The following is a 15,135-nucleotide window of genomic DNA, read 5'->3' on the forward strand; positions in this document are numbered from 1 at the left end:
GGAACTTTGCAGCTCCTTCAGGGTTATCTTTGGTCTCTTTGTTGCCTCTCTGATTAATGCCCTCCTTGCCTGGTCCGTGAGTTTTGGTGGGCGGCCCTCTCTTGGCAGGTTTGTTGTGGTGCCATATTCTTTCAATTTTTTTATAATGGATTTAATGGTGCTCCATGAGATGTTCAAAGTTTTTGATATTTTTTTATAACACAACCCTGATCTGTACTTCTCCACAACTTTGTCCCTGACCTGTGTGGAGAGCTCATTGGTCTTCATGGTGCCGCTTGCTTGGTGGTGCCCCTTGCTTAGTGGTGTTGCAGACTCTGGGGCCTTTCAGAACAGGTGTATATATACTGAGATCATGTGACACTTAGATTGCACACAGGTGGACTTTATTTAACTAATTATGTGACCTCTGAAGGTAATTGGTTGCACCAGATCTTATTTGGGGGCTTCATAGCAAAGGGGGTGAATACATATGCACTCACCACTTTTCCGTCATTTATTTTAAATATTTTTTTGAAACAATTTTATTTATTTATTTCACTTCACCAATTTGGACTATTTTGTGTATGTCCATTACATGAAGTCCAAATAAAAATCAATTTAAATTCCAGGTTGTAATGCAACAAAATAGGAAAAACGCCAAGGGGGATGAATACTTTTGCAAAGCACTGCACCTGGTTACTACTGGAAACTGTTTTCCTACTCAACACTACAAATCTCTACTTGAGTAGTGCATAAACTAGACTTTCACTACAAGTCTCTACAAATAGGTGTTGTGTAGTAATTCAGTAGTAGTAGTTTTTCATGAGGGTAGCTACAGTTTGTACACCAGATAATATGAATATAACCAAAGATTTCTGGTATCCATTACTAGTCCCGTGTAGCTCAGTTGGTAGAGCGTGGCGTTTTCAACGCCAAGGTTGTGGGTTTGATTCCCACGGGGGGCCAGTATGAAAATGTATGCACTCACTAACTGTCTGGATAAGAGCGTCTGCTAAATGACTAAAATAAAAATAAAATAAAAAAAATGGACGTTACAGGTTTGCCAAAATGCAGCCAGAGATTCTTCAACTAACCAATGTTTTCTCGATTCTGGAAAATGGTTCTTATAAATGTCCGTGTCGAGTTGCAGGTGGTTCTACAAACACCACAGAGAACTCAGAAAGATAGTAAAATGCCCTCGTAAAACTGACTATCCTACCGATCCTTGACTTCGGCGATGTCATTTACAAAATAGCCTCCAACACTCTACTCAGCAAATTGGATGTAGTCTATCACAGTGCCATCCGTTTTGTCTCCAAAGCCCCATACACTACCCACCACTGTGACCTGTACGCTCTTGTTGGCTGGTCCTCACTACATGTTCGTCGTCAAACCCACTGGCTCCAGGCCATCTATAAATGACTGCTAGGCAAATCCCCACCTTATCTTAGCTCATTGGTCACCATAGCAACACCCACCCGTAGTCTGCGCTCCAGCAGGTATATCTCACTGGTCATCCCCAAAGCCAACACCTCCTTTGGCCGCAATTCCTTCCAGTTCTCTGCTGCCAATGACTGGAACAAATTGCAAAAATCTCTGAAGCTGGAGACACTTATCTCCCTCACTAACTTTAAGCATCAGTTGTCAGAGCACCTTACCGATCACTGCACCTGTACACAGCCCATCTGAAATTAGCCCGCCCAACTACCTCATCCCTATATTGTTATTTATTTTGCTCTTTTGTACCCCAGTATCTCTATTTGCACATCATCTCTTGCACATCTATCATTCCAGTGTTAATACTAATTGTAATTATTTTGCACTATAGCCTATTTTATTGCCTTACCTCCATAACTTGCTAAATTTGCACACACTGTATATATATGTATTTCTGTTGTATTTTCTGACTTTGTTTTGTCTTACCCCATATGTAACTCTGTGTTGTTGTTTTTATCGCACTGCTTTGCTTTATCTTGGCCAGGTCGCAGTTGTAAATGAGAACTTGTTCTCAACTGGTTTACCTGGTTAAATAAAGGTGAAATAAAATAAAAAATAAAAAAAATCTTAGCTGCCGCACATCTTGCATTTCCCAGCATCTTTGCAGGAACTAGTCGGTTCTATTTGATACAGGCGGAAGTAGATGACAGTTTGTAGAACCACCTGCAACTGAACACAGACATTTATTTATAAGATAACTGTTTTGGAAGCCGTGCTGCAGCGGTACTTGGAGGCAGCGGTTTAGACCGCTAGATCACCACAGGCAAACGAAAAAACAACTACTTCAAGCTCTCAGAGCGAACGACATCACTGATTGAACGCTACTAGCACACGGCTAACTAGCTAGCCATTTCACATCGGCTACAGTTGTCTGGGGCTACAACGACAATGAGTACTGTTGGGAGTACTTGATGACCTGAGTTTAGAACCACTATGCTAAATGACACTAATACAGTGGGGGAAAAAAGTATTTAGTCAGCCACCAATTGTGCAAGTTCTCCCACTTAACAAGATGAGAGAGGCCTGTAATTTTCATCATAGGTACACGTCAACTATGACAGACAAAATGAGAAAAGAAAATCCAGAAAATCACATTGTAGGATTTTTAATGAATTTATTTGCAAATTATGGTGGAAAATAAGTATTTGGTCAATAACAAAAGTTTCTCAATACTTTGTTATATACCCTTTGTTGGCAATGACACAGGTCAAACGTTTTCTGTAAGTCTTCACAAGGTTTTCACACACTGTTTCTGGTATTTTGGCCCATTCCTCCATGCAGATCTCATCTAGAGCAGTGATGTTTTGGGGCTGTCGCTGGGCAACACGGACTTTCAACTCCCTCCAAAGATTTTCTATTGGGTTGAGATCTGGAGACTGGCTAGGCCACTCCAGGACCTTGAAATGCTTCTTACGAAGCCACTCCTTCGTTGCCCGGGCGGTGTGTTTGGGATCATTGTCATGCTGAAAGACCCAGCCACGTTTCATCTTCAATGCCCTTGCTGATGGAAGGAGGTTTTCACTCAAAATCTCACGATACATGGCCCCATTCATTCTTTCCTTTACACAGATCAGTCGTCCTGGTCCCTTTGCAGAAAAACAGCCCCAAAGCATGATGTTTCCACCCCCATCCTTCACAGTAGGTATGGTGTTCTTTGGATGCAACTCAGCATTCTTTGTCCTCCAAACACGACGAGTTGAGTTTTTACCAAAAAGTTATATTTTGGTTTCATCTGACCATATGACATTCTCCCAATCCTCTTCTGGATCATCCAAATGCACTCTAGCAAACTTCAGACGGGCCTGGACATGTACTGGCTTAAGCAGGGGGACACGTCTGGCACTGCAGGATTTGAGTCCCTGGCGGCGTAGTGTGTTACTGATGGTAGGCTTTGTTACTTTGGTCCCAGCTCTCTGCAGGTCATTCACTAGGTCCCCCCGTGTGGTTCTGGGATTATCAGTGGTCTTGTATGTCTTCCATTTCCTAATAATTGCTCCCACAGTTGATTTCTTCAAACCAAGCTGCTTACCTATTGCAGATTCAGTCTTCCCAGCCTGGTGCAGGTCTACAATTTTGTTTCTGGTGTCCTTTGACAGCTCTTTGGTCTTGGCCATAGTGGAGTTTGGAGTGTGACTGTTTGAGGTTGTGGACAGGTGTCTTTTTATACTGATAACAAGTTCAAACAGGTGCCATTAATACAGGTAACGAGTGGAGGACAGAGGAGCCTCTTAAAGAAGAAGTTACAGGTCTGTGAGAGCCAAAAATCTTGCTTGTTTGTAGGTGACCAAATACTTATTTTCCACCATAATTTGCAAATAAATTCATTAAAAATCCTACAATGTGATTTTCAGGATTTTTTTTCCTCATTTTGTCTGTCATAGTTGACGTGTACCTATGATGAAAATTACAGGCCTCTCTCATCTTTTTAAGTGGGAGAACTTGCACAATTGGTGGCTGGCTAAATACTATTTCCCCACTGTATGACTATAGGTCACGACCTGGAGGAAGGGCTGGAGGCTGCTCTTACTGCCTCCCCAGAACACGTGGGAGGAGCCTTCCTCTCCCACCTGGACCTGAGGGGCGTGCCCTTCACCCTCAGCCAATCCCTGGTGAGGAGCTTGGCCCGGCAGAGCCCCAACCTGAGGAGTCTATTGGTCAACAATCAGACCCTGGTGTGTAAGGTGGAGCCAGGGGCTGTGGTGGAAGTGCTGAGGCTGTGTCCTCTTCTCAACACACTAGGGCTGTTCTATACCAGGTATGAAGAGAACCATGGTGCTCAACTCTTAGGCTATGTCCCAAATGGCCCCCTATTCCCTATATAGTGCACTACTTTAGACCAGAGAATGGCACCCTATTCCCTATATAGTGCACTACTTTAGACCATAGAATGGCACCCTATTCCCTATGTAGTGCACTACTTTAGACCAGGGCTCTGATCATTTGGGACGCAGCCTTATCCTCTTGTTTAAATGAATGAAGGATGCTTGAAGCCAACAGTTGATCACATCAGAAATGAAAAAGAGACCAGCCACTCACTTGATTCTAAGTTACTAATTGTTGCTATGTTCTTCTTCTCCAGCCTGTCCCCGAAGGTGGTGGATGAGCTGCTGCTTCCTCAACGCTGCCCCCTCCTGGCCATGGAGCTGTTCTGCGAGCGCTTTGCCAAATACATCCCCCCTTTAGAGGACAGCGTGTGGGCTGGGCTGAAGGACAGACACCCGAGGTTAAAGGTCAGTTAAAGGTCAGCCTGGTGCCTTGAGGAGGAAAGGGACTAACAGAAACTCCAAACGATCATTTCAATAATTAATTTATCGGAAAATAAACATGTAACATGCAGGGCAATAGTAGCCTGGTCTCACATCTGTTAGTGCTGGCTTGTCAACTCCTATGGTTATTGTGGTGTGACAATGTCAACTCATATGGTTATTGTGGTGTGACAATGTCAACTCATATGGTTATTGTGGTGTGACAATGTCAACTCATATGGTTATTGTGGTGTGACAAACAGATCTGGGACCAGGCTAGGGCAATCCATGAATGATTGAAGATGATCCTTTGGAATGCTGTCTGTCCGTTTTACTGACAAGGATCCATGTTTGAAGACCAATATGTGATGTGTTGTGTTTTATATTCTATTAGTACAGTGCCTTGCAAATGTATCCATCCCCCTTGGCATTTTTCTTATTTTGCATTGCAACCTGTAATTTAAATGGATTTTTATTTGGATTTCATGTAATGGACATACACAAAATAGTTCAAATTGGTGAAGTGAAATGAAAAAAATAACTTGTTTCAAAAAATTCTAAAAAATAAATAATGGAAAAGTGGTGAGTGCATATGTATTCACCCCCTTTGCTATGAAGCCCCTAAATAAGATCTGGTGCAACCAATTACCTTCAGAAGTCACATAATTTGTTAAATAAAGTCCACCTGTGTGCAATCTAAGTGTCACATGATCTGTCACATGATCTCAGTGTATATACACCTGTTCTGAAAGGCCCCGGAGTCTGCAACACCACTAAGCAAGGAGCACCACCAAGCAAGCGGCACCATGAAGACCAAGGAGCTCTCCAAACAGGTCAGGGACAAAGTTGTGGTACAGATCAGGGTTGGGTTATAAAAAAATATCAGACACTTTGAACATCCCACGGAGCTCCATTAAATCCATTATTAAAAAATGGAAAGAATATGGCACCACAACAAACCTGCCAAGAGAGGGCTGCCCACCAAAACTCACAGACCAGGCAAGGAGGGCATTAATCAGAGGCAACAGACCAAAGATAACCCTGAAGGAGCTGCAAAGCTCCACAGCGGAGATTTGAGTATCTGTCCATAGGACCACTTTAAGCCGTACACTCCACAGAGCTGGACTTTACCGAAAAGTGACCAGAAAAAAGCCATTGCTTAAAGAAGAAAATTAGCAAACACGTTTGGTGTTCGCCAAAAGGCATGTGGGAGACTCCCCAAACATATGGAAGAAGGTACTCTGGTCAGATGAGACTAAAATTGAGCTTTTTGGCCATCAAGGAAAACGCTATGTCTGGTGCAAACCCAACACCTCTCATCACCCCGAGACCACCATCCCCACAGTGAAGCATGGTGGTGGCAGCATCATGCTGTGGGGATGTTTTTCATCGGCAGGGACTGGGAAACTGGTCAGAATTGAAGGAATGATGGATGGCGCTAAATACAGGGAAATTATTGAGGGAAACCTGTTTCAGTCTTCCAGAGATTTGAGACTGGGACAGAGGTTCACCTTCCAGCAGGACAATGACCCTAAGCATACTGCTAAAGCAACACTCGAGTGGTTTAAGGGGAAACATTTAAATGTCTTGGAATGGCCTAGTCAAAGCCCAGACCTCAATCCAATCTGTGGTATGACTTAAAGATTGCTGTACACCAGCGGAACCCATCCAACTTGAAGGAGCTGGAGCAGTTTTGCCTTGAAGAATGGGCAAAAATCCCAGTGGCTAGATGTGCCAAGCTTATAGAGACATATCCCAAGAGACTTGCAGCTGTAATTGCTGCAAAAGGTGGCTCTACAAAGTATTGAATAGTTATGCACACGCAAGCTTTCAGTTTTTTTGTCTTATTTCTTGTTTGTTTCACAATCAAAAAGATTTTGCATCTTCAAAGTGGTAGGCATGTTGTGTAACTCAAATGATACAAACCCCCAAAAAATCAATTTTGATTCCAGGTTGTAAGGCAACAAAATAGGAAAAATGCCAAGGGGGGTGAATACTTTCGCAAGCCACTGTATGTGTATTATATTCTATTAATATGTGTATTATATTTCAGGTGAGTCTGATTCTAAAGTGGTTCTTATAGACACCCTCCGTATGGATTTGGACAGTGAAGCTGAAAATTACATTTTTGATTTGAGATCAAATGTTTCATATGAGGCAACAGTACAGAATGTCACTTTTTTATTTGAGGGTATTTTCATGCATATCTTTTTTACCAAAGTACTTTATATACCGTATCCATTTGAAGGTGTCATAAGTATTGGACAGAATTCTCTTTATAGTGTATTAAAGTAGTCAAACGTTTTGTATTTGGTCCCATATTCCTAGCACTCAATGACTACATCAAGCTTGTGACTCTACAAACTTGTTGGATGCATTTACAGCTTGTTTTGGTTGTATTTCGGATTATGTTTTGTCCAATAGAAAGTGAATGGTGAATAATGTACACTTGGAAAGCAGGTTCTATCTAGAACCTAAATGGTTCTTTGGCTGCCCCCATAGGAGAACCCTTTGAAGAACCCAAATGGGTTCTTTCTACCTGAAACCAAAAAAGTTTCTACTATGGGGTCAGCCGAAGAACCCTTCTGAAAACACTTTTTTGTATTGTGTCATTTTGGAGTCACTTTTATTGTAAATAAGAATAGAACATGTTTCTAAACACGTCTACGTTAATGTGGATGCTACCATGGTTACGGATAGTCCTGAATGAATGGAGAATGATAAAAGTGAGAACGTTACAGAGGGACAACATGCTAACCTCCCGTTAATGGTCATGGTGAGAGGTTAGCATGTTTCTCTGTAACTTTCTCACGCATTATTATTCATGATTTATTCATGATTTTTGTTAATCATATCAGGATTAATTTAGAAGTGTTCAAAAAACATCTTATCTACTCACTTCGAGAGAAAATTACTTCAGTTTTTATTGGGCAAAACACAACCAAAACACAACCAAAACAAACTGCAGAGAGTAGTCATTGAGTGCTAGGAATATGGGACCAAATACTTAACGTTTGACTACTTTGATACACTATAAGGGAATTTTATCCAAATACTTATGACTTCTTCAAATGGGGGTACTAGATACGTAAAGTGCTTTCATTTAGTATGAAAATACCCTTAAATAAAAGGTGACATTCTGTGATGTTGCCTCATATGAAAACATTTGCTCTCAAATCTAAAATGATATTGAGCCACATTTAACATTTTAGCTTCACTGTCCAAAGCCATACAGAGGAGAGTGTATTATGATGTATTAATAGTTGTGTACTATGTTGTATTAATGTATGTAATATTACAATAATTACGGACTACAGGGAAACCCAGCCGCGAGCTGCCCAGTGACCCGACCCTACCAGTCGGGCTAAATGCCTTTATGCTCGCTTCGAGGCAAGCAACACTGAAGCATGCATGAGAGCACCAGCTGTTCCAGACGACTGTGTGAACACGCTCTCCGTAGCCGATGTGAGCAAGACCTTTAAACAGGTCAACAGGACGTGTACTCAGAGCATGCGCGGACCAACTGGCATGTGTCTTCGCTGACATTTTCAACCTCTCCCTGACAGTCTGTAATACCAACATGTTTCAAGCAGACCACCATAGTCCCTGTGCCCAAGAACACTAAGGGAACCTGCCTAAATCACTACCGCCCCGTAGCACTCACATCGGTAGCCATGAAGTGCTTTGAAAGGCTGGTCATGGCTCACATCAACACCATCATCCCGGAAACCCTAGACCCACTCCAATTCGCATACCGCCCCAACAGATCTACATATGACACAATCTCACTCACACTCCACACTGCCCTTTCCCACCTGGACAAAAGGAACACCTATGTGAGAATGCTGTTAATTGACTACAGCTGAGCGTTCAACACCATACTGCCCACAAAGCTCATCACTAAGCTAAGGACCCTGGGACTAAACACCTCCCTCTGCAACTGGATCCTGGACTTCCTGACGGGCCGCCCCCAGGTGGTAAGGGTAGGCAACAACACATCTGCCACACTGATCCTCAACACGGGGGCCCCTCAGGGGTGCGTGCTCAGTCCCCTCCTGTACTCCCTGTTCACCCACGACTGCGTGGCCAGGCACGACTCCAACACCATCATTAAGTTTGCTGACGACACAACGGTGGTAGGCCTGATCACCGACAACGATGAGACAGCCTATAGGGAGGAGGTCAGAGACCTGGCAGTGTAGTTCCAGGACAACAACCTCTCCCTCAACGTGAGCAAGACAAAGGAGATGATCGTGGACTACAGGAAAAGGCGGGCCGAACTCGCCCCCATTCACATCAACAGGGCTGTAGTGGAGTGGGTCAAGAGTTTCAAGTTTCTTGGTGTCTACATCACCAACAAACTATCATGGTCCAAAAACAAGAAAGTCGTGAAGAGGGCACGACAACGCCTTTCCCCCTCAGGAGACTGAAAAGATTTGGCATGGGTCCCCAGATCTTCAAAAAGTTCTACAGCTGCACCATTGAGAGCATCCTGACCGGTTGCATCACCGCCTGGTATGGCAACTGCTCGGCATCCGACCGTAAGGTGCTACAGAGGGTAGTGCGTACAGCCCAGTACATCACTGGGGCCAAGCTTCCATCCAGGACCTACAGTTGAAGTCGGAAGTTTACATACACTTAGGTTTGAATCATTAAAACTTGTTTTTCAACCACTCCACCAATTTCTTGTTAACAAACTATAGTTTTGGCAAGTCGTTTAAGACATCTACTTTGTGCATGACACAAGTAATTTTTCCAACAATTGTTTACAGACAGATTATTTCACTTATAATTCACTGTATCACAATTCCAGTGGGTCAGAAGTTTACATACACTAAGTTGACTGTGCCTTTAAACAGCTTGAACAATTCCAGAAAATGATGTCATGGCTTTAGAAGCTTCTGAAATGCTAATTGACATCATTTGAGTCAATTGTAGGTGTACCTGTGGATGTATTTCAAGGCCAACCTTCAAACTCAGTGCCTCTTTGCTTGACATCATGGGAAAATCAAAAGAAATCAGCCAAGACCTCAGTCTGGTTCATCCTTGGGAGCAATTTTTTTACGCCTGAAGGTACCACGTTCATCTGTACAAACAATAGTACGCAAGTATAAACACCATGGGACCACGCAGCCATCATACCGCTCTGGATGGAGACGCGTTCTGTCTCCTAGAGATGAATGTACTTTGGTGCGAAAAGTGCAAATCAATCCCAGAACAATAGCAAAGGACCTAGTGAAGATGCTGGAGGAAACAGGTACAAACGTATCTATATCCAAAGTAATACGAGTCCTATATCGACATAACCTGAAAGGCCGCTCAGCAAGGAAGAAGCCACTGTTCCAAAACCGACATAAAAAAGCCAGACTACGGTTTGCAACTGCACATGGGGACAAAGATCTTACTTTTTGGAGAAATGTTCTCTGGTCTAATGAAACAAAAATAGAACTGTTTGGCCATAATGACCATCGTTGGCCATAATGACCAAAAAGGGGACAGCTTGCAAGCGGAAGAACACAATCCCAACTGTGAAGCACGGGGGTGGCAGCATCATGCTGTGGGGGTGCTTTGCTGCGGGAGGGACTGGTGCACTTCACAAAATAGATGGCATCATGAGGAAGGAAAATTATGTGGATATATTGAAGCAACATCTCAAGACATCAGTCAGGAAGTTAAAGCTTGGTTGCAAATGGGTCTTCCAAATGGACAATGACCCCAAGCAAACTTCCAAAGTTGTGGCAAAATGGCTTAAGGACAACAAAGTCAAGGTATTGGAGTGGCCATCTCAAAGCCCTGACCTTAATCCTATAGAAAATTTGTGGGCAGAACTGAAAAAGCGTGTGCGAGCAAGGAGGCCTACAAACCTGACTCAGTTACACCAGCTCTGTCACGAGGAATGGGCCAAAATTCACCCAACTTATTGTGGGAAGCTTGTGGAAGGCTACCCGAAACGTTTGACCCAAGTTAAACAATTTAAATGCAATGCTACCAAATACTAACTGAGTATATGTCAACTTCTGACCCACTGGGAATTCTGTCTACTGTTATTCTGACATTTCACGTTCTTAAAATAAAGTGGTGATACTAACTGACCTAAAACACTGAATTTTTACTAGGATTAAATGTCAGGAATTGTGAAAAACTGAGTTTAAATTTATTTGGCTAAGGTGTATGTAAACACATCTGCTACTCGCTGTTTATTATCTATGCATAGTCACTTTACCCCTACCTACATGTACATATTACCTCAATTACCTCGACTAACCTGTACCCCTGCACATTGACTCGGTACCGGTACCCCCTATATATAGCCTCATTATTACCTCGACTAACCTGTACCCCCGCACATTGACTCGGTACCGGTACCCCTGTATATAGCCTCATTATTACATAGACTAACCTGTACCCCCGCACATTGACTCGGTACCGGTACCCCCTGTATATAGCCTCATTATTACATAGACTAACCTGTACCCTGCACATTGACTCGGTACCGGTACCCCCTGTATATAGCCTCGTTATTACCTAGACTAACCTGTACCCCTGCACATTGACTCGGTACCGGTACCCCCTGTATATAGCCTCATTATTGTTATATTATTGTTACTTTAGTTTATTTAGTAAATATTTTCTTAACTCTTATTTTCGTAACTGCATTGTTGGTTAAGGGCTTGTAAGTAAGCATTTCACGGTAAGGTCTACACCTGTTGTATTCAGTGCATTTGACAAATAAAATGTGTTTTAATTTGTTGTATTAATATGTGTATTATGTTGTATTAATATATGTGTATTACATTTACGTCATTTAGCAGACGCTCTTATCCAGAGCGACTTACAGGAGCAATTAGGGTTAAGTGCCTTGCTCAAGGGCACATCGACAGATTCTTCACCTAGTCGGCTTGGGGATTAGAACCAGCGACCTTTCGGTTACTGGCACAACGCTCTTAACCACTAAGCTACAGTCCACCTGTGGTAAATTCAAGACTTGAGGCTGTAATCGCTGCCAATGGTGCTTCAACAAAGTACTGAGTAAAGGGTCTGAATACTTATGTAAATGTGATATTTCAGTTTTATTTTATTTTATAAATTTGCAAAAATTGTGTGTAGATTGAGGTAAAAAAACGATTTAATCAATTTTAGAATAAGGCTGTAACGTAACAAAATGTGGAAAAAGTCAAGGGGTCTGAATACTTTCCGAATGCACTGTATGTGTGTTATGTTGTATTAATGTGTGTATTATGTTGTATTAATATGTGTATTATATTGTATTCATATGTGTCTTATGTTCCAGGTAAGCCTGATATTGGACCACACTCTTCCCATGGATCATTTCAGCTCCGTATTGCAGCCCAGCGTTCCTCTGCAGCGCCTGGAACTCCTCACCTTTACTGACCTGGTCCAGCAGACACACCTGGTCACCCAGAGCTACAGCCACGCCCTTGAGACAGTCATACTGCAGACCACCTCGTCTCCAGAGCTAGACTCCGCCCTGCGCTCCCTGGCTGCAGCCTGCAGCCGCCTCAGGGAGGTCCACTGTTACTGTGTGGTGTCATATGATGTCATCAGGACCTTTAAAGATTGCTGCCCTCACCTGTGGAGATACACACTGAAGACACGCAAAGAGCCACACCCCTGGAAATGCACTGTTATTAAATAACAACCAATCACACCCCTGGAAATGCACTGTTATTAAATAACAACCAATCACACCCCTGGAGATGCACTGTTATTCAATAACAACCAATCACACTCCTGGAGTTGCACTGTTATTAAATAACAACCAATCACACTCCTGGAGATGCACTGTTATTAAATAACAACCAATCACACTCCTGGAGATGCACTGTTATTCAATGAGACATTACACTAGTTAAAACAGACTTTTATTATAATCAATGAGACTTTACACCAGCCACAGTTAAAACATAGGGGCACATGCCCCCTCAAATTTGTCCTGTTAAAAAAATAGGTATATTATGCCCAACAATACTGTGTGTTTGTGCAGCTATATCCTAATGAGGTGCCCTTGTGCCATTTCACATTTCTTGCTTGACCTTCTAAAGTTCCAGTTTTTCCTAGCCACTTTGCTTCTACATCTGCATTGCTTGATGTTTGGGGTTTTTAGACTGGGTTTCTGTATAATCTGCTGATGTAAAAACGGCTTTATAAATACATTTGATTGATTAACGTCGTGTCATTTATAACAGTGACAGGTTACAGTTCAGTCCCATCACCACACGGCGGCGCTATTCACTCGTATTAAGACTATTTAATTTACTATCTCATACATTACATACATTGGTCATTTAGCAGACGCTCTTATCCAGAGCGACTTACAGGAGCAATTAGGGTTAAGTGCCTTGCTCAAGGGCACATCGACAGATTTTTCACCTAGTCGGCTCGGGGATTAGAACCAGCGACCTTTCGGTTACTGGCACAACGCTCTTAACCACTAAGCTACCTGCCATCTCATGACTACATTATTTTCAAAACTCTTGAAATTAATGATTTCCGTATAAAATTTCAATTCAAGGTTGAGCTTGAATTTATAAGTGAGGCAAATAAGATGATCCAAAACGCTTAGACAACTAGGTTATTCATGACTTCATCCATCCTTACAACAAGCCTTCACCTCTGATGCAGATTGTAATTTATGTTCCTCTGCATGACTATTGACTGACTGACAGCTCGTTCATCCAATGAACAGAGTCGGAATGATAGCAATGTCAAATCTCTGCAGATGGGGGCGGAGCTCCGGTGGACCTGCAGTCCAAATGACGTCATGCGCGCACAGCTGGTCCGGATTGCAATATGTGAAGATGTAGAAGAAGCAGGAGGAATATAGCAGCGATATCAAATATACAGCTCTGTCTTCCGGAGGTACACATTCTGTTCATCACGATGCGGCGGCTGAACGGGTCGGGATCCGGCTCTGGAATGGGTGGTCTGCGGCTCCTGTTGGGTATTTACAGTTATACCTTTCTCCTCTTGCCTGGAGGTGAGTCACGGGCTGCTGTAGATACCGTTATACATGCTACCGCTATAATTTTACGCTCTATACTTCTACTGCTTCCATGAAATTCCCATCGAGCCGTGATGTGATGGAGAGGAAAGGAGAGATGAGCGCTGTCCTGAAACACTCTGGGATTCAGAGTGTAGGATAGGATATCATCTCGCGTTATACAGCTGTGGCGTTAACCTATTATATCAAATCATTCAACTAAAGCTATAGAAAACCCTACTGTCTGTGTCTCAATAACAGGCGACACGGTAAACTAATTTCAGTACACAGCGACTTGGTGCTTTTTGATGAAGGGTAGGAGGCAAAGCAAACCTCCCTCCGCTCTGCCTCGTTTCTTCTTTACGTTATTCAGAAAGTAGTATCATTTAATACATTTATTATAGGCTTTATCAGTTAGACCAATGAAGATTGAACATATTGCATGTTCAATATTCAAGCATTTATTATCGGTTCTCTAATTACTAATAGTCTAATTAGCCTAATGAATTAGATATCAGTTGGCTATAATATTAGACCATTAGATATTGCCTTCATTAGATTCTCTGTAATTGGATTTTGGTGTATTTTTATTTAAACATATTTCGGGAATGAAGCAAAGGTTCTGGTAAAACCAACCCACACTTCAATTCAACATCTATTCCACGTTGGTTGAACATAATTTCATTGAAATAATGTGGAAACATTGACTCAACCAGTGTGTGCTGAGTGGGAAGCCACAATGTGTGCGAATGGTCAAATGGTCACCTCCTGAATCAGCTCAATGCTGCCTGTCATATCAATACAAAAAGGATGCCAGCGGATGGCAGTACTGTAGTAGGTGATTAACATCCACCATATAGGCGATCTCCCTCTCTCTGTGGGTGAGTCCCAAATGGAGCCCCATTTCCCCATATAATGCACTACTTTTGACCAGGGCCCTGGTAAAGGGAATAGGGTGCAATTTGGGATGCTGCTCCTCTCTGTCTGTTCCGGTTACTTAATCAACATCGGTGTTGCAGGAGAATCTATGCTGCGGTGACTGCTGTGGTTCCCTTGGTCAATCAATGCTACGCGGTGACTGCTGTGGTTCCCTTGGTCAATCAATGCTACGGTGACTGCTGTGGTTCCCTTGGTCAATCAATGCTGCGATGACTGCTGTGGTTCCCTTGGTGTTAGAAGATAGCCTAGTGCACATTCCACATTCCAGGACTGTCTGATACATCAACATAGTCCCGCACAGACTCCTCTGTCTGAATATGGGGAGATAAACTATGCCCCAGATGGTAGATTTAGAGCGCCATTACTCTGCTCAACCTTGAGTTGCGGAGCACCCGTCCTAAGCAGAGCACCACTCGACGAGAGTGATGTCACGCTGGTGTCACTGGGCTCTGATGGATGTGACAACATCAGGTA

The 15,135-nt window shown here is 42.8% G+C and overlaps 2 protein-coding genes and 1 non-coding gene across 3 annotated transcripts in view; all 3 read left to right on the plus strand.

Moving 5' to 3' along the window:
- Window positions 1-12,862, plus strand: part of fbxl8 (F-box and leucine-rich repeat protein 8) — a 30,535-nt gene extending 17,673 nt beyond the window's left edge. Inside the window, exons 3-5 of the mRNA XM_041835940.2 lie at window positions 3,967-4,231; window positions 4,556-4,706; window positions 12,013-12,862. Coding sequence (XP_041691874.1) covers window positions 3,967-4,231; window positions 4,556-4,706; window positions 12,013-12,378 — 782 coding nt within the window. The 3' untranslated portion in view covers window positions 12,379-12,862. The remainder of the gene's footprint in view (window positions 1-3,966; window positions 4,232-4,555; window positions 4,707-12,012) is intronic.
- On the plus strand, window positions 871-944 carry trnae-uuc. Its single transcript has one exon. It is a non-coding gene; the product is annotated as a tRNA-Glu (tRNA).
- A 668-nt stretch (window positions 12,863-13,530) lies between the features above and the next one.
- Window positions 13,531-15,135, plus strand: part of LOC121587206 (post-GPI attachment to proteins factor 6-like) — a 116,585-nt gene continuing 114,980 nt past the window's right edge. The window contains exon 1 of the mRNA XM_041904128.2: window positions 13,531-13,719. Within this exon, the coding sequence (XP_041760062.2) occupies window positions 13,623-13,719 (97 nt within the window). The 5' untranslated portion in view covers window positions 13,531-13,622. The remainder of the gene's footprint in view (window positions 13,720-15,135) is intronic.

Source organism: Coregonus clupeaformis, unplaced genomic scaffold (assembly GCF_020615455.1).
Source record: "Coregonus clupeaformis isolate EN_2021a unplaced genomic scaffold, ASM2061545v1 scaf0002, whole genome shotgun sequence".
NCBI classification, from domain to species: Eukaryota; Metazoa; Chordata; class Actinopteri; order Salmoniformes; family Salmonidae; genus Coregonus; species Coregonus clupeaformis.